Source organism: Eschscholzia californica, unplaced genomic scaffold, assembly GCF_041429995.1.
Source record: "Eschscholzia californica isolate CP2 unplaced genomic scaffold, dmEscCali1.0.p SCAF_3, whole genome shotgun sequence".
Lineage (NCBI taxonomy): Eukaryota > Viridiplantae > Streptophyta > Magnoliopsida > Ranunculales > Papaveraceae > Eschscholzia > Eschscholzia californica.
Genome location: NW_028238420.1, coordinates 18,249,905 through 18,269,768, shown reverse-complemented (window position 1 = coordinate 18,269,768; position 19,864 = coordinate 18,249,905). Strand labels below are relative to the sequence as shown.

The 19,864-nt window shown below is 34.8% G+C and overlaps 1 protein-coding gene and 1 long non-coding RNA gene across 3 annotated transcripts; both read left to right on the top strand.

Annotated features, from left to right (window-relative positions):
• Nucleotides 1–6,556: 6,556 nt before the first annotated feature.
• On the top strand, nucleotides 6,557–7,579 carry LOC147548810 (transcription factor MYB74-like). The gene is made up of 3 exons (XM_086670178.1): nucleotides 6,557–6,735; nucleotides 6,874–7,003; nucleotides 7,113–7,579. Exons 1-3 carry the CDS (start codon nucleotides 6,594–6,596, stop codon nucleotides 7,558–7,560), a joined length of 720 nt encoding a protein of 239 aa, XP_086526304.1. The 5' UTR covers nucleotides 6,557–6,593; the 3' UTR covers nucleotides 7,561–7,579.
• A 1,147-nt stretch (nucleotides 7,580–8,726) lies between these two features.
• On the top strand, nucleotides 8,727–11,304 carry LOC147548809 (uncharacterized). Of its 2 annotated transcripts, none has more exons than XR_015238846.1 (2): nucleotides 8,727–8,975; nucleotides 10,130–11,304. It is a non-coding gene; the product is annotated as an uncharacterized LOC147548809 (long non-coding RNA). The 2 variants fall into 2 exon arrangements; XR_015238845.1 differs by having other exon boundaries at nucleotides 8,727–9,757.
• Nucleotides 11,305–19,864: the final 8,560 nt, after the last annotated feature.

Below are 19,864 nucleotides of genomic sequence, written 5' to 3'. Positions count from 1 at the left end.
TTTGACCAAGCCTTTAGAGAACTATATGGATTTTTTACTCAAATGTTTCAGTTATTCAAAATGTCTTTCTGCAAAGATTCGTTTAGTTCAATATCATCTACGCGACCATTACTTTAGAGCATGTCGATGGATTCACCAAAGATACACTTGAAATTGATTTAGAGCCAAGTCTCTTATTCAAAAAGAATTTTTTTTTATTACTGCTCTTTTTTAATCTTATCAATCACTATAGAAAAAATTATTATAATTGTGATTGAGGATTCAATCATCTAGAAGAGGCAGATGAGATGAGGAATATAGGCTACGAATATTATATAAAGCCAAGATGGTGTATTATGTGTTATTTAAAAGAAAAGGTTATGATTTTCACTACATATGCTTGTATATATCATAAATATTATTAAGAGAACCATAAAAGTGGAGCAACTTTTAGAGCTTTTGAAGATTCGTAAAGATATAATGCTCGTATGTACATATATTTGGCGAAATCATCTAAAGATGTTGAGAAAGATACAACCAAGGGCAGAACGGGGATTTGAAACTATACTGAACAAGCCTAAAATTTCTATAATTAAATTTCTTCTTAGGGTAAATATATAACCGCCGAAAGTAACATGTAAAGGAAACTTTTGGTGTTAAAGTAAAGTTTTGCATCATTATTGTCACAACCTACGTATGCAATTACCTAAATTAAAAATTAATGGTGGATCATTTCAGAAAATGAAAATAAGAGCATACCAGTTAAGAATGCGAAAATCGTCTGTCGCAATTATATCTGTTACTTTTTCCAAAAGAGTACCTTTCAAAAGAAACATTTTGCAATATATCATATATCAAGAACTTGTCTACACAATATGATAGTTCATTGAATTAAAAAGTTCTCAAAAGAGTAAATAAGATCAAAGTTATATTTTCATTTCATTGTGTATATATTACCACATTAATATAACAAAAGAGGGCATATAGTAAAAAACAAAAAATGTACAAAACAACCAAACCCATCAAAATGACATATACCTATAATATTTGAGTTGAGCCCTACGATCCTTCAATCCATAAAATTCATCAATTATTGAATCATAATCTATTGTTTCGACTATTTTTTCTCATATAATCATGCAATCACTTAGGAAATCATCCTCCATTTTGTTACGAAGTGTTGTTTTGACAAGTTTCATCGTTGAAAGTGTTCTCTAAGTAGTTGCCGTAGAAACTGGTAAAGTGACCAACAAACAAATCAATACCGTAAACCAAACAATAGACTTTGACTTTCTTGTTTCAACCAATTTCTTGCACAACTCCGATATCGCAGGCAAATTTTGAAAGTCTGGATGGTGAAGCACATCATGCTCATAATATAAGAATTGAGATCTTGAACCTATTATGTCTTGATTACCAAAATCATTTGGATAATACTATTCAGCAACAAGAGGCAAGTATCATCAATCTTAGAAGACCTAAAAGCATCTGTGGAATCCAAGGTTGCACTAAATATAAGAAGTTCAATTGTTTCATTAGTAAACCTCGTATTCTTGATTACTAAAATCTTCTGGATAATACTTTTCAGCAGAAGCCAAATATAATCAACCTTAAACGATCTAAAAGCATCTGTAAGATCCAAGGTTAAACAAAGTATAAGAAGTTCAATTTTTTCAACAGTAAACCTCCTATTCAATTCTTCTCACTAAAAAATTTATGACAACATTGAATAAATCAATATGGTAATGACGTGCCATTGAGATATTGTCTCGTTGCTGACACGAACAAAGTGAACCTACTACGTAAGGAGCACTCATATCTGATATTATCACATCATTCTTCTTACAAAATGTTTCGACTTGTTCTATGCAAGCATCCTAACCATCTTATCTCAACTCCTTAAGAAGTGATTTTATAGTTTTTACAAAACTCGCTGCATTGACAATATCTTCAGGCCCGACCCTGGGCCCAAAGTAGGAAAAGCCTTGCTTTGGGCCCCCACATTTTAGGGGCCTCCAAAATGTTATTTCCCACATATATTTCAAACAGTGTAATTTTTAAAAGCTACCTATCAAAAGAATGGGCCACCGATGTAGAAAAATCTTCTCAATGTTTTTAATCCTATCATATCGGCTGATCAAAATACCACCCTCACGACCACTCCTTCTCAAGATGAAATAGACAAGCCATTAAAAACCTTAAAGCTGAAGCTGCTCTTGGACCAGATGGATACCCCCCCTTTTTCTTCCACTCCAACTGGGATACAGTGGCCCCTAATATTACTGATATGGTTCGATCCTTCTTCACCTCGGCTACTCTGTCCCCTCAAACTAATCACACATATATCTGCCTGATTCCTAAAACCAACACCCGTCAGATGCCCGCGGACTACCGTCCTATTAGTGTGCTGAATACCACTTGTAAGATCATTTCTAAAATCCTGACTGAGCGTCTCAAACCCCTCCTTCACCTCATTATCTCGCCTTTCCAATCCACTTTTGTGCCTAACAGACAAATCTCAGACAACATAATCATAGCTCAGGAGCTCATACACTCTTACAGACATACTAAAGGCTCCAATAGCTACTTTGGGCTTAAGCTTGATATGTCCAAGGCTTTTGATCGCGTCGAGTGGAAATTCCTCGAGGCTATTATGAGTAAGCTCGGTTTTTCCATCCGTTGGATCAATATGATCATGGCCTGCATCTCCACCTCCATTATGGCGGTTCTTATTAATGGACGACCGGGGGTCTCCTTCACACCCACCCGCGGTATTACGCAAGGGGACCCTCTTTCCCCTTTCCTATTCACCCTCGTTATGGAAGGCCTCAGTCGTCTATTGAATCCCTCATCTAGGGATAATAGCTTTATTGGTTACCAGACCAGGAACCCCGACCTGAGCATCACACATCTTATCTTTGCTAATGACTGCATCATTTTTTGTCGGGATTCCCTGGATAACATCTATAACCTCATGCAAATCATCTCCTCTTTCTGTGAATCTTCTGGCCAGTTGATCAATTATGCAAAATCAAATATTTTCTTCTCTCGAAACCCCCACCTAAAATTCAAGAGGATGATCATTCGTAGTCTAAAAGTCCGCCAAGCCTCCCTCTTGGATAAATATCTGGGCGCCCAACTATTCATTGGTTCTAAGAAAACAAAAGTTTTCAATTCTCCGGTCGATTAAATCCAAGCTAAGCTTTCCAGATGGCAGAATAATTTCCTGTCTCAAGCTGGTCGCCCGGTTGTTGTCTCAAGGCGTATGCAACCGCATCAAAACCATTAAACGGTCTTATTGGTAGGGAAAATCCAAAGGCATCTGCAGGAGGGACTGGTCCTCCATATGCCTTCCTAAGATTTATGGAGGTTTAAACCTCCATGATCCTTACATGGATAACCAAGCCCTCTTGGACAAGCTAGCCTGGCGTCTTCAGACGGAGCCAGACACCGTCTGGGTTAAATTCTTGAAGACTAAATACTTTCCTAATACCTCTTCTCCTGGCCCTTGTCGACACTCTCACTCTTGGATTTGGAAAACTATTCACAAGCAACTAAAAAATATAGCCCCTTTTTCGTTCTGGGAGGTTCATAATGGTCACTCGATCAACATCTGGATGGATAACTGGATCCCTTCCCTCCTGACCCCTATTCCTAATCCTACTAACTCGGACCTTTTGACAGTTAATCACTTTATTAATAATAACACTTGGAATGAAAGCCTTATTACCGAGGTGCTAGGTTCAGAAGTGTTTAACCTCATCTCGACTATCCCCCTTATCTCTGAGGGTCCAGATCAGATAATCTAGCCCCTTACTAAATTGGGTAAGTATGATGTGAAGTCTAGATATAATCATCTTATCAATGGTAACCTCAGATCCAATAGTATTGTAGTTCCCTGCAAGTTCATTTGGTCTATTCATACCATACCCCGTATCAGTCTCTTCCTCTGGAAATGTTTCACCTATAGTCTCCCCGTCCGTCACCTAATTGGTAAGTACATTGGCAATATTACCACCTGTAGCTATTGCGGTTCCCTTGAAACTTTGGACCACACATTACTTCACTGCTACTTTGCTCGCAGTATTTGGTTTTACTTTAATATTATTGCCTCTAACATTGATTTGGTCATTAACTGGATATGCTCTTAGAACGATACGAACTATAAGGTTAGTGAACATCAAAGAACTCTGCAGGCAATTATCTTATGGCATATTTGGGAAACGAGATGCACTCTATCCTTCCAGAGAGAACCTCCCTCTCTCAAACAGGTAATCAATCAAATATTATTCTCTTTCAGGAATCATACTATAATTAATGACTCTACATGCATAAGTAGGCCAACCAATCCCCCGGCTATATGGCATCCGCCCCAGAAACCCTTTACCAAACTTAACACTGATGTCTCATTCACTGATATCAAAGACCCTGCAGGTATTGGCATCATATTTCATAACGATAAAGCAGAATTTCTACATGCTCACACTTCCATCATTAATACTAGAAATGCAGAAGAAGGTGAAATACAAGCAATTACAGTAGGTATTACTTGGGCCATTACTCACAAAGTGAAATTTTTACACATATAAAGTGATAATCTATCGCTCATCAGACATCTCACAGACGCCAACAATCCCATTACTACACATAGTAATTGCAGAAACTTCTATTTTTTCAAGCCAAAAAAGGAATTCCTATTTCTATTGGTAAACCTCCTTATTTATCATTATAAAAGGGAATGAAAGAGAAGAGATTATTCACAACTTCCAGAACAAAGAGAAGTCAGAGTAGTTCTTTCAAGAGAGATTGAAAGAGAAGAATATTGGTTTGAAAAAGAGAAGATTATTAATCTTGTGAAGGAATTTAGTTTGTGGTTATCTTCTTCAGCCTTCGGTAATCTATGATTTGTTCAAATCCTAAATAGTAAGAGATTCTATTTCTTTGTTTTTTTGTTCAGTTTATCCACCATAGTTTTGGTGAAGAGTTGTTATCCAAGAGTGTTTCTACACATCTTGAAGAATTGGTTAATCCCCTATTGCGTTAGGGAATAATTGTGTAACCCATTATTTTAATCATAGTGGAAGATTTCCGGACTAGGTCCCGTGGTTTTTTACCTTCTATCTCGGAGGGGTTTTTGCCATGTTAAACAATCTTTGTGTCTCTGCTTTTACTTTCATATCGTTTATCTTCATATTCTTGAACAAGTTAATTAGGTTATTTTTTCCTAACAAGCGGTATCAGAGCCCAGGTTATAACAAGTCTCGGCCCAATAACTATTGAAGTTAGGAGCCAATGTGTGAGGGGGAGATTGTTAGGTTAATCCCACATTGGTTGTGAAAGGGGCAGGATGTGTATTAATAAGTGTGGGAGAAGCCTTACCTATTGAGCTACCTTTTGGGGTAAGAGAGGCCCAAAACCACCCAACAGTTCTCTCCCTCTCTCAGTTTGGGACTTCGGTCACGAGTTCGCGACTCTTTCTCTCTCTAGTTCTTCCTTCAAACAAAGAAAGTGAAAAGGAAAATAAACCTTGGCTACTTTTACTAAAATACCCCTATGGTTAAAAAATTAACAAAACTACCCCTGGTTGCAGCTTGGGTAAGTCTCCAAATGCCCCCAACGTTGGATACAAGGTAAACTACCGAGTGGAAGATACCGGCGGAAGAAAAATTTACTTTAGAACTAGGTTGAAGTTGAACTATTGACTTTTTTACATTTTATTCGTCGGACATTTCTTTGGTGAAATTATATTGAGGCTTGCCAAATTTTCTTGGAATTTTTTTTCTTACTCATATCCTTTCATCTTTAACCACCACTTCCAATCACCACTTCCGACCACCACCACCATCACTTTTTTCCTTTCTCATTCTCGGATCTGTCTCTCTCGAATTTCTCTCTATATCTCAGATATCACTCTCTCTGATTTTTCTCTCTTTCCATCTTTCTCGGATGAAACCCTAGGTTTGAGCCGAGAAAGAGGGAGAAGGAGATAGCAATATGAAAAAAAGGGATTCAAGAGAGAGAGATAAGACGATTTGAGAGAGTGGAGAGAGATTGATATATGAGAGAGAGGTGGCCAGAGGAGGAGGGGAGGAAAGAAAGATCTGAAAAAGACGAAAAATATTGAAGGTCACCAGTAATGGTAGTTTGTCGAATCACGTCAAGAAAATGTGGTGGGTTTGGGGGAAATAAAAATATTTGGCCAAATCTTTTCACATAAAAAATTTACCGGAAAAACTTTTTTTTTTTTTTTATTATAACCGCAGCTTGTGAAGCACTAGTAAAAATATCATGTCTAGGATGATTTTATGAGATCATCATATAATTCCCACATTTTCAACAAAAAAAAAAATCATATAATTCCCACATATATTTCTTTACAAAAAAGAAAAAAAAGTTATATATTGGAAAGTGACATAACACTGATGACTCAGTTTGCTGATGAGTACAAAATGTGTACGTACCATTCTTTTATTTATTCTATATTTCTATATAGTATATAAACACATGTTGGTAACCAACAACTAAACTTTCAATAATCCATTGTAATGTCTTACAAGTTTGAGACATATTCTTTTTGAACTCTTTTTCTCCATAACTTTTATAGAAAAATAGAAATGGTTAAAGTTGGTGGTGGCTGGGGATTGACAGAAGAAGGTTTAAGAAAAGGTCCATGGACTGCTGAAGAAGATAGACTGCTTCATGAATATGTTTGTATGCATGGAGAAGGAAGATGGAGTACTGTGGCAAAGTCTGCTGGTAAAAATTATACCCTTATTAATAATTTATTTTCGCCGAAATCATCATGGGTTGTGACCTAATTAATTAAACCTTAATTTAGTTAAGTTGTTTATGTAAATTGATTAATATTGATTTGGTTGATGAATAATATTTCAGGGTTGAATAGGAGTGGGAAGAGTTGTAGGTTAAGGTGGGTGAATTATCTAAAGCCTGGACTTAAGAAAGGTCAATTAACTCCTCAAGAACAAAGTATCATCATAGAGTTACATTCTTTATGGGGGAACAAGTATGTCAAACTAAAACCACCCTATTATACATCTTTTGAAATCTAATAGGTTTTTCCGATTTTGTTTTTAGAGAAGTACTAAATCATTTATTTATGATGTGAAATATAGGTGGTCTATGATAGCCCGATGTTTACAAGGAAGGACAGATAACGAGATAAAAAATTATTGGAGAACCCATTTTAAGAGTAAAGTTAAATTGTCTAGCGACCAAAAACCAAGTACTCGAACTTTAAGACGACAACAATTTCGAAAGCAACAACAACTAGAAAAGGAACAAGAGTATGAACAAGGACACCATCAAGAACAAAGGGAAGAAATAGACTATAGAGTCCCTTTGACACACGAAATAAAACAAGATAACTTTGATTTATTGAATATAGATTTGGAAGAACAATATTTGCCAGTGATTTTTCAAGGTGATGATAGAGAAACAATCCCCATGCCTGATTCATTAATGGGTGAGGAGAGCCTTTGGGGTGGTTTGTGGAACTTAGATGATGTTACACAAGATCTGGACCATACACGTGGCACCAACAACAAAGCATCAACCATTTAGAATAATCCAGTTCCTCTTAACAAAGGGTAGAAAAGAAATAATAGTTGTATCTAAAGAAACATTTTTCTTTAGCTATTGCTTTATGTGGTATTTTTTAGTCTTTAATATGTTCAAGATTTAAAAAGTTTGTGTTGTATTTTTGGCTAAGCTATTGCTAGAATATATTTCACATTTTAGCATTTCACACTTTTTTTTGTGATCTTTCATATTGATATCTTTTCTTGTAAATTTATACATAGAATAGCTAATTGCAAAGCAAATCAGATGTTTGAAACTTTCTCAGGAATGAAATTCTGTTTTGCCGAACTTGGAGAAGAAAGGTTAAGTTGGACTCGCTGTTTTCTTGATTAATGGTAAGCAGTTCATATTATATATATATACTAGATGTCCACCGCGTCCTACGGACGCAGTAGATCCCTTTAAGCTAACGCTTTTGTTATTGTATGCGTCTTGGTCGACCACGCCTCAGTAGTGTGTGTATCTCGAGGTTGGGCATATCCAAATGCGAAAATACGTCACGGATTTCATTTCTACACCATCAAACATCATCTATGCGAATCACAGATCTTTGTGTCATCCTCGATGTTGTAGAAATGAAATCTGTGACGTATTTTCGCATTTGGATATGCACAACCTCGAGACACACACTACTGAGGCGTGGTCGATCAAGACGGATACAATAACAAAAGCGTTAGCTAAAAGGGATCTACCGCATCCGTAAGATGCGGTGGATACCTAGTCCAACAAAAAAAAAGTTCTTTCGTCACTCTATAGGACCAAGTATGCGATTTCCAAGCTATTGAAGTTTATTAAAAATAATATGTAATCAAAGAAGCGTCACTGGCTATTACTTAGAGACTCTAAAGTAACCTATGACTACTTATAACATACACTGCATACGAAATAAGGTTACGGGAAAATGATTGTTTAGGTTCACAAAATTAGTATAATAACTAAAAAAACCAACATTTTTTCTCATTAAGTAGAAGATACCAAAATATTATGGGTAATAATAGTTCAGGTTTAAAAAAATATTGATAATTACTATTCAGGTCAATTTCTAACTATTTAGTTCCCAAATTACCCTTGTTTATTAGGAACCAATTTCTCTCTAAAAAAGAAAGCCAATAAAAAGTTTAAGGATTTTTTTTTTTTTTTATCTTCTTCTCCTCGATTATTCTTCCTCATCGACCCTGATCTTCTCCTTCTGTTTCTTCCTTTTCTTCTTCGGGTCTAAACAAAATCATTATCAGAACCAAATGGATCGAACATTCGTTGAAGAAAGAGTTCAATGGGTTCGAGGCAGAAGCCTTGATTACGCAGTCGAGAAAGAAAACCATCTTCTCCAATGCTTGCCCTAAAAAATCGGATCAAATCTGAACCTGATCTAAGTCCCTTCCGTTTCAGTTGCTTCTGTACACAAAATCTTAATATTGAATTTATTAGAGATTATCCATTTATTTTCCAAGAATTTGTTCCTTCTACTGAATCTCCTGTTTGTCTTTATGTTTGATTAACTCTTGAAATTGTTTATCTTGATGATGAAATTGATTTATAGTACCCCTAACTCATAGAAATGATATTGCTGATGGATTATTGAAACTTATTATGTTAACTAGGGTAATAAACTTCCTTTACATGTAATTGATTGATTTCAATGGGATTTAGCTTCAAAATAGAACTGAATATTTTTCTTTTCCTAGTTATTTTGCTTGTAATGAATTGTTCCTTGCTAATTAAGTGTTGTAGAACTAATGTTGCACATGATGTGTATGGTGAAATGCTCAACAGAGTAGTGATGGTTAGATTATTATAGTACTTGTATAAAGGACTAGAGATGATAGTATTTCCTTGCAACTAGTTTGGGGCGCAAGAACCAGGAAGCAATGAGCAGATAGTTGATGGTGAAGTTGGTTGATGGTGTACTTGGAGCACCAATTTTTTCCCCAATTTTCTCTTGAAAGTGATGCTCACTTAGGGTTCTTTCACCTGCCCAAGTTGAAATTTAGGGTTTGAAAATGTTAGGATTGTTGTATTTGATTTAGCTATGTTTTTAGTTGGTGAAAATTGCTTACTTTAGGAACTAGTTCATTTACTTCTCTGTTTAGTTTTTTTCTTGAAGTTGCTTTTCCACGCCTAACACGAGAAGAAATAGGATACATGAGTAGAAGGATTGGTGTTGTAAATGTAAATTGCGGTAAATAGGAACATGATCTTGTATTATCTTGTTCTTCCCACTAGTATAAAATTTTCTTTTTGTGGAGCTTTATTTAATACACTACGGATTGTGTATTTCTAAATAAAACGATCGACCAATTGCCCCAATGTACCGTTACATACTAAGAAAGAAATATTAACCTAATTTTATTGATCCCTCAGTTTCAAGCGTTTGAAACAAAGTCAGGATTTTCTTCTTCTGGTACTAAAACATCCATATAGGAAGTACTAGGATTAACCTTCGATTTCATACCTTGTAATTTTATGATCTTACTAAGTGTTTATATTTCTTTGGTAGTGTCTTGTTTTTTCATATCGGTTTTGTTCTGATAGGTTTTATTCTTGTTTGCAGATTATATCACGCATAATCCATTTGATATCTTCAAATGAGTTATCAGCTTAAGATCACAAGTTAGTTCGACCCGAAAACATTACCAGTCTTACAGCAATTTCATGTGGACGCGCTGTTAATTAGTAGGTTCTTATTGAATAGAGAATCACGAAAATTCAGGTATGTCAAATGGATTATACTATCAGGCTATGCCAGATTATGAGCTCTATTACTTAACTGAAGACCATCAGAGTTTAGAGCAATACCTATCCTTTGAAGAGAATAGCCAACAAATCAAGTTATCCCCATGGACCCCATCTATCGTCAATGTTTCACCTAATGGTAGCCCTTTATCACAGCAAGATTCTCTGACTTACCCTTCGAATCAACGTCATTCCCCTGACAGTAATTACCATGGATCTCCGGTTAGTGCATCATCCATTACTACTGATGTCAATGAGTTGTCTCACAAATTTAAAGAATTGGAATCGGTGATACTTAGTGAATCAGATAATGCAGAGAGTGATGTTTATAACACTTCCAATGGTGAAGAAAACCAATCTTTGTTGGAAGAAAAGAAAGGAAACATATAATGGAGGTGATTCGGAGAGGGAATTTGGAACATGCACTGATTGCTTGTGCCAAAGCAATATCAGATAATGATATTTTGATAACAAATTGGTTGATGACTGAGTTGAAGCAGATGGTATCAGTTTCAGGGTAGCCAATACAGAGGTTAGGTGCATATATACTGGAGGGCTCGTGGCGAGGCTAGCTTCCTCTGGAGTAGATAAGTATTCTTTATTGTCGAGATTTCTACCTGGCTGATCTTCTGCATTTTTCAGGTTCTAGAGTAGATAAGGCCTTATCTATTAGGAACTGGTGGTGGAGGCCTAGAGCTAGTTGCAATTGAGGAGCCGATTGTGAAAATATGGATACTAGGACCAGCAGTCGGGGTGATGACTGTCCGAGTAGCAGTAAGACAGAAGTTAAGAGAGAAAATTCCAGCCATTGCAGCAGTACAACTCCTTTGAGTTCTTCTCTGCTAAATTGATTCTTGACGAATGCACCACTAAACGACCAAAAATCCCTGTGTAGAACTGATATTCTTATGATATATGAGGTGTATTAATGTGTTGTACAGTTGCCGAATAATGTTATAATGGGTGAATAAAGTATTTAAACTCTGTCGAAAATCGTTTGAAGCCCATTCTGTTGGGGTGGTACTTCGTATATCTTTCCAGATGATGCCATAATTGGAGTCTTACTGGTTTTAAAAAAATTGTCAAAATCCAAAGGCAGAGAAAGTATATATTCTCTATCACTTGCAAGTTTAATTAGATTTACTACTTAAGGTTCAGAGATGAGGACTGGTCATGTTCAAATAAACATCTTACCAAAATTGCTATGCAACTAAGAAATTCAATCAAATAGTTGGAAAGTTTTTCCGGGTTCTATTAAAACAGTTGTTCAGTCAGGAAGACCTAGCTCTTGATAGAACTCTTAAGTAATAAGAATTTTGAAGGTTTGATCTTAAACTCGATCACAAAATTTCTTCATGAGTTTTATACGATGAATTATGAAATCAATTCAAAACTCAATATTTCATAGACACATACTGTAGTTTATATTCTTGATTTGCAAATCGAGTTTGCAAGATATGCAACGCAAGATGATATTCTGCAAAACTTGCAAATCATGTTTGCAATCTATATTCTGCAAACACAGTTTGCAGTTTACATTATGCAAACACATGTTTGCAGATCAGATTGTTGCAAACACGTTTGCAAAACAGATTGTTGCAAACACGTTTGCATAACAGATTTTTGCAAACACGTATGCATAACAGATTGTTGCAAACACGTTTGCAGAAAAACGTAAAGGAAAAAAACCATTTTCTTTCTGGGTTTTTTTTTTCGAAAAAAAGTATTGAAAGTGGATCTTGTTAGAAAGCTAATGGAAAATCATTTCTAAATATATAATTTTTATAGAATTCCGACATCTCAAACAAAAGTTATATCGATTTAAAATTTAGAGAAAAATAAAAGAATTTAGTTACACAAAATGACAAATAGGGGTATTTTAGTATTTACACACTTTTGACCTGAATAATAATTTTCAAATGTTTTGTGCTTTTCTACTCATTTTCAATATTATTTTGACCTTTCTAGAAATTACCCCTAAGGTTACTATATTCAAATTAACACGAAATAACAACAAATTGTAAAACCAAATTAGAGTAATGTTTTTCCAATATAATCCATTGTAAAAATTTACACATTAAAATTTTACATTATCTACAATTTTTTTAGATGAAGATTAATGAACACTAAAGATATGAAAATATTATAAGTATCCTATATATGATTTTGAAATTAGGTTCTAGATTTGTTTATTTTTTTAATATGTAAAACATTTACCGGTTTGGTTAGAGAGAATTAAAGGGGGGTAAAGAACAAAAAAAATGAACTAATACAAAATAAAATAATAAAAGTTTTCGAATTTCAAATACATTAAAATTTTAACATATTCAGGACATATTTCACAAAATAGCTAGAACTAAAAGAATTCTGAATCTTCAAGTTGTAACTTCCTCCATACTTTACAAATAATGACTATTTGAATGAAGTCTTGAAAATGTTCATAAAAAAATAATCCAACAAAAGATACATAAGAATAATTACCAAGGGCGAGAATTGTTTTCAACAACAAAAAGAGAGACTAGAAAATAAATTATAAATACAATTACAATAAGAAATGAAGAGAGAGGGATAAGAAAATTGAACACAATTATAATGGATTTAAAATTCCACATGATCAAAAAATTACAATCAACCAAACTTCATGAATAACGACAAAGTGAAAAACACAAAATATTGAGGGCGAGATGATTATATATAACTCAAAATACCCAATTTTGGACAATACAATCAGAGTACATTCATTGTCATTCTCCTGCAAGGAAAAGATAAATAATTAATCATTAGAAATTAAATTCTTTAAAATATCTAAGTACAAAATTGAAAGAGTATTAAAGCTATTTTAACCAACAACTATTATGAACTTGGTTGTAACATTTGAGCTATATGAAGATTGTTGTAGTAAATCTTGAACTTCTATTAATTAGCATTTTTCATGGGTCTGCAAAGTCAAACACCTAAATCAATTTTTTTTTTGTTGAACTAAACACCTAAATCAATTGAAAAGTAAAAGGAGAAGAATGAGAACTTGGTGATATCTCTTAACAACAACCCAAGGAAACAATTAAAAACCCAAGGAAACAATTAAAAAAATAATCAAAACAACTTGACATTGAAGCACAAAGAGTCAAAGAGAAGAATCAAAAGATGTGGAAAATGATTACCATAAACCATGAAAAAGGGAGAATACAGGGAAATAGAGAAATAGGATATTACTCTTTTTTATATCTTCTAGACCTCTACCAAGTTAATGCCTGAAAAAGGGAAAAAAAAATAATAGGAATATAAGTAGATAAATTGAAGTCATGATCAAGTTTCAAATGAAAAGTTACCTCCTGTACATTAAGAAAAAATTAAAATGAAAAGTTAAAACTAATTAAGATTAGAAAACTAAAACACCATGATAGATTTCAATCTCACGGTGAAAGACCATTGTAAGATATAGTAAGTGGGTGATAAAGTGGTCGGTTATCTTTGAAAGATTTTGGGGCAGTTTGATGAGAGAGATATTTAACCGAGAGAAATTAGTTTTGATTTCCTACCCACTAATTTCTCTCTCTCCCACGATCTCCTCCCATTAAGAGAGAAACCAAAACTAATTACGTGGTTATATTTCCACCCTATGATGAGAAGATCTATGCTGACAATCCAAGAGAGGTGAATATCCGGAGATAAATCAACAGTCGAGCTCAAAAAACACCATTGTGAAAATCAATATATATAAAATCTCTAAGTCAAAATTTATACATTTCAAGGCTTTTATGGCAATATTTTGCACTCTTGGATTTCTCTACCATCTTCGAGTTTAAATGAATCAATATATTAACAAACAATCATAAAAGGATAGAGATTGCGATTTATGGATCTCCAAGAACAACTCCTGAAATGATTGTCTTAAATCAACCGTTTTAGCGTCCAACATTGTTGGCTTACCTAAAGAATCAAGATAATCTCATCTCTTGACAGAGATCTACTTGCAGTATCGTCCTTCTCTACCATTTCACTGGGAAGTTCTGAAAGTTCAACCTTCTTCTTGCTGTCACGCATCTTGTTTAAAGGAGAAGCCGAAGCTCCACTCCTTCAATTTTCTTTAATTGGCTACATAACTATCAGTTTCATCTTCATTCTTCTTTCTTTTCAAGCTGATACTCTTTCCAAAAGTGCAAAATATTGATTCATTGTGTTTTATATAATAGACTAGGTAAGGGATCTCCCGCGCCCTGCGGGCGCGGTCAATCCCGTCGGGCTTACGGCAGTCGTGTTAAAAACCTTCGTAGCGCAATCACAACGAGTTTAGACATTCACTGATGGTCCCTTTAACACGATGTTTACGTAAGTCGCCGTCTGACGCCACGTAAACCGAACAAAAACCTAGACGTGCTTGCATTGTGGTGCTTATTTTGATATGCTGGCACGTCTAGGTTTTCGTTTGGTTTACGTGGCGTCAGACGGTGACTTACGTAAACATCGTGTTAAATGCACCCCAGTGAATATCTAAACTCGTTGTGATTGCGCTACGAAGGTTTTTTAACACGACTGGCGTAAGCCCGACCATTATAGATTATAGCAACCCGTAATTTGTTCATAAATGTGTTTGGCGACGGGAGTGACCATGGTAGTAAAATGTCTTTTACTCTTCTTTTTCTGTTTTTTATTCGATTTCATTGTAATATTTGGCGTAAAACATGAACAAATAGCAGATTAAAATGAGTTAGAAAATGATGATATGAGTACAAAAACTATGGTCAAACGAAATTAAAACCAAAATTATTTAGGAAAGGATGACACCACTTAAGAGTTAGTAGTAACTAAAGTAAAATAATAAGGTAAATGCAAATTGAGTTATGGACAACAACAAACTACGAATAATACAAAGATGATTTTTTCTCTCTTTCTTGAATAAAGTTATTGATCTTAGTCTTATCATCATTTCCTGACTCATTTTAATCTGTAATTTTTTCATGGTTGACATCAAATTTTATAATGAAATCGAATAAAAAACAAAAGAAGACAAAAAAAAAGAAAGGAAAATGGCACTATAGTGAGTTAAAAGTTTTTCGAAAACATTTAATAACCTTCTAAAATTGATCAATGTCCTTCAAATTCACATCCAAAATTTTCAAAAACAAATACAGAACTATATATCTCCATAAGACAAAGACAATGACAATGAATAAGAACTTCAATGTGAATGAATGATTCCTTTGAGATTGTGAAAAAGGAAAAAAAATAACGAACAAAAGGGGAGATTTGCTGTTTGGACCCCCTTTCGTATAATTGACTTGCTGTTTGGACTCCCTTTTTCCAGAGTTGCACTTTGGACTCCCTTTTTTGAAAAAAATGTTAAGTATAACAGTTGCAAAATACTCTAGACTATTTTACCCTTCTTATTGGTGTTATTACCCAACTCCATTATCAACTACAACAAGTTCCAAGGTGGATCAACTCTTATTTAATTTAATTCTATTTCAAACCATAATTCCTTTATGCCATTAAAACTCTGATTTTAACCTCCCTTCTCTAGAAGACTAGAACTAATGTTTAATTTAGATATGTGATATTCTCTTCCAGAGAGAGAGAGAGAAATAATAGAGAATGAAAGAGCAGAGAGAGAAATTAAGGGGTAAAGAGAAAGCCAACCATTAATCAACGTGAGGTTACTATATAAACGAGATTAGGAAGTTAACTATCTCGGAAAACCATGATCGGCATCTGAAAACCCTAGATCGAGATTAACCTGATCTAATTAACAATTTGCGGCAAATTGGAACCAGTGGAAGATATAAAGAAGAAAACACTTTTGCTATAACGGATGATCAACTAAGAACTAACTAACTAATCTTTTCTGTTTTCATTACTTTCTCTCTCTAGACTTGATTCATGTTGTATAAATAAGATTGAGAAGAATAGTAGAAATCATTTTTGCTTTCAAAGAGGAATCATGAATAAAAGACATTCTTAGAATTTGTTGATTATCTTTTTCTTCTCAGATTTTTCTGATTCCTAGGTTTCTTCATCTTTAAAGTGATGGGATTGGATCTAAAGAGCAAAATTGTGAGTGAGATTGTGAGAAACATGAAGATTTAACCTTGCTTTTCATCTTCTCTGTATTTGGTTATGGCTATTTGGTTATGGCTATCAGACTTCTTGCTACCTTGGTGGTCTATTGATTCTTAGTCCTGAGAGTCATTCGGGATATTATCATCATCTTGTCATCTTTTAGGGAGAAAGAGATGATGCTTGATCATCATTCAATTCAGAGAAAGAAATGAAGCTTGGGAGCCCAAACTGCAAAATTGATTATTTAAGGATAAAGTGGGAATATTTATAAATATAACTTTAGAGACGGAATATTCTCGAGTGATTCCGTCAAAAGGGAGTCCAAAGCGCTACTCTGGAAAAAGGGAGTCTAAACAGCAAATCAATTATACGAAAGGGAGTCCAAACAGCAAATCTCCCGATCAAAGGGGAGGAAGAGCAAGACAAAAGAAGTGGAAAAATTTTGCAAATACAATTCTGAAAGCATAAACAGTAGATAATGATCCTTTCGGGACATAAATTTAGAGAGATACAATTAAGTAATACAGAAGAATTCATTTTTCTTGAGAGGACACATCCCAATCTTTATCTCCACCATCGTGTCCTTCCTCTGCAAAAGATTATAACCAATAAGTTCATCAATAAACAATAAATTCAAGCATGATGAAAAGTTAGTGAAGAAATAGATTATAAACAATAACTGCAACAACATTTGATGAAAAATTAGTGAAGAAATAGATTATAAACAATAACTACAACAACATTTGATAAAGTTAGTGAAGAAATAGACGAAACTACTAAAAAGATCTGCACGACCGACTTTGTTCAAAGCAAAGAAGAATACAACTGTTATATATGCACAACCCAAATTATGGAGAGAAAAGAGGAATTTGGTTATTTACTTTAGAGAAAATTTTGGAGATGTGCGGTTCCTCCCTTCCCACAATTTGGGTAAATGACGATTATAACTTTATTTAAGGACTTTACATGTTATCATACTCCATAACTCTCAGGGCATAAAAGATAGTAGTCTGAACGGTTATAAGAGTAGTTATTTAACATGTGTCTTTTTATTTCAGACGTAAGATCACATATTCAAGATTAACTTCCCACTAATTAATGGCTAAAATTTAAGGGAAGGGACTGAACGGTAAGGATTTATACATACCAAGTTATGACATGGCACTAAAACCTAGCTGAATTGTTATATAGATTTTTTGTAATATTATAAACTCCTGTATGCTATTTTGTGAGCATTTTGCATATATCAAACTACTCCAGATCAATGTCCTTAAATTAAATACTACATCAAAAGTTTGAGCTCTTAAGAGAGCTATTGGAGTTGCAAATATTCGTTTCATACATACAAAGTTCATATTACAGTATTTACAATTACTTCGATCAATGTCCGAAAGTTCATACTACAGTAATGTGATACTTGTCAACGTGTGAAAGCTGAACTTAAAAGTGGGGCAGGACTTCTGTAGTCACTTGAGAAAGTGGGGCAGGACTTCCGTAGTCGCTTGAGGTACTTGAATAGAAAAGGGAACATGTAACGATGGATTTTGTGCCAATCTTACCATGAAGCAGATGAGGGTATGATGCAGGATGGGAGATCATGGATCGACTTTCAAAATGAACACCTTTTGTACCAGTACGCATGACTTATTCATTAGACAAACTTGATAGATTGTACTTAGAGAACATTATCTAACTTCCTAGGTGAAAAACTTCAATATTTTGAAGAGTAATTTGTTGTATTAAGCTTCTTGAATCATTAACAACAATGTATCATCCATCTCTCTTTATATAGCTTACAGATTTAGAAACTTAAAGAGAAAGAGTGAAGATAGAAAGAAAGAGTTAAAATTGAATTAGTTGTAACTACCTAAGGTTGTTAACAACTAATTCATCTCAGACTTATTACACATGTGGAGAGAGTGCTCCTATAACTCTGGTCTGCTCGTGTGAAGCACTCGTGTGACCTTCTTCACTCTTGTGGTGCCTTTAGACTCGACAGTTATTTTGGTTAACTTCATCATCTATACTTCTTCTTCTTCTTCTTCTTCAGCTGACTATGTCTCTCTCTTACATCCAACCTCAAACGAATGGTTCACAACAAGAAGAACCATAAGTTTGCTACGAATAAAATCAAACTGAGAAGAGAGAAGACCCTTTGTAAAGATGTTAGCCAAGTTTGCTTCATATGGAACACACCTTATCTCCAAGGTCGAATCCAATACCAAATCCCTTATGAAACGAAAGTCAATTTCAATGTGTTTGGTCCTAGCATGAAACACAAGTTTGGATGCAAGGTATTTAGCCCCCACGCTATCACAAGGAAAAATAAAAGGAAGATGAACTGTAATTCCCAATTCTTCAAGGAGATAGGCCAGCCATAGCAATTCTGATGTAGCTAGAGATTTAGCTCGATATCCAGCCTCTGTTAATGATCTTGACACAGTTGTTTGCTTCTTAGATGACCAAGACACCAAAGTAGAACCCAAGAAAATACAGTAGCCATTAGTTGACCTGCTGGTATCAGGACAACCTCCCCAATCAGAATCTGAAAAACCTGAAAATAAGGGAGAAATCTCCTGACTTTATTGTAGTACCAGCATGTATAGTCCCTTTGAGATCTCATAACTTTCTTCAAGAAAATAAGATGGCTTGATTTGCGCTGATGCAGAAATTGGGACAAATAGTTTACACTGAATCTCATATCAGGCATAGTCATTGTAGCATACTGCAAGCCTCCTACCATGCTCCTATAGAATAGAGCATTATCAATGGGTTCACCATCCAGTTTTGACAACCTTTGTCCCACTCAAACTGGAGTGAGACAGGGTTTGGAGTCTGATAGCCCAACTTTCTCTAGCAACTCATGAATATACTTAGTTTGAGTAAGAATAAGGAAGCAGAAAACCTCTGAACTTCAATACCCAAGAAATAGTGAAGATCCCCCAGCTTTTTTATAGCAAATTTCTTTGCCAAATCAGACAACAACTGATTAAGTAAAGAAATATGTGTTCCTGTAAGGATGATATCATCCACAATCTTCATAGGTAATTTCTTCTTCCCTTTCAAGATATCCATATTCTTGAATATTTCTGGTTCTAATGAAGCCTTTGCTTAAGCTTGCCAACGTTGCTATTTGTTTACTATTTCGTTCAAGGAAGCTATACTAAATTTGAGGTCCACTCAAGAAAGCTCTACTGACCTCGAGGTTCAGGATTTTCTTCCTTGACGTCAGTGATATGGGAAATTCGTTAGGAAAATTCTGCCATAGCTCTCGTTCCTTATCGAAAAAGTTTGAGGGATTGAGGATCAACCTTTTTGTTTAACCCTCTTCTCTTCATGCTTTGACCGCAGAACACGAGGATATTAGCGTATTTTCTCTAAGATATCTTCTTTTTCCTTACAATTTTTTTTCTTTCTCAAGTGCATATCTTCTTCCCTTTTGGGTTTACCTCCCCCTTTCCTTTTTCGTTCTTGGCTTCCACATTTGGGTTTACCT

Excerpts from the sequence above, each read along its gene's own strand:
- LOC147548810 (XM_086670178.1), top strand. The coding sequence starts at position 6,594 with ATGGTTAAAGTTGGTGGTGGCTGGGGATTGACAGAAGAAGGTTTAAGA. Across the intron at positions 6,736-6,873 it reads TACTGTGGCAAAGTCTGCTG|GGTTGAATAGGAGTGGGAAG; the intron begins GTAAAAATTATA and ends ATAATATTTCAG. Across the intron at positions 7,004-7,112 it reads CATTCTTTATGGGGGAACAA|GTGGTCTATGATAGCCCGAT; the intron begins GTATGTCAAACT and ends TGTGAAATATAG.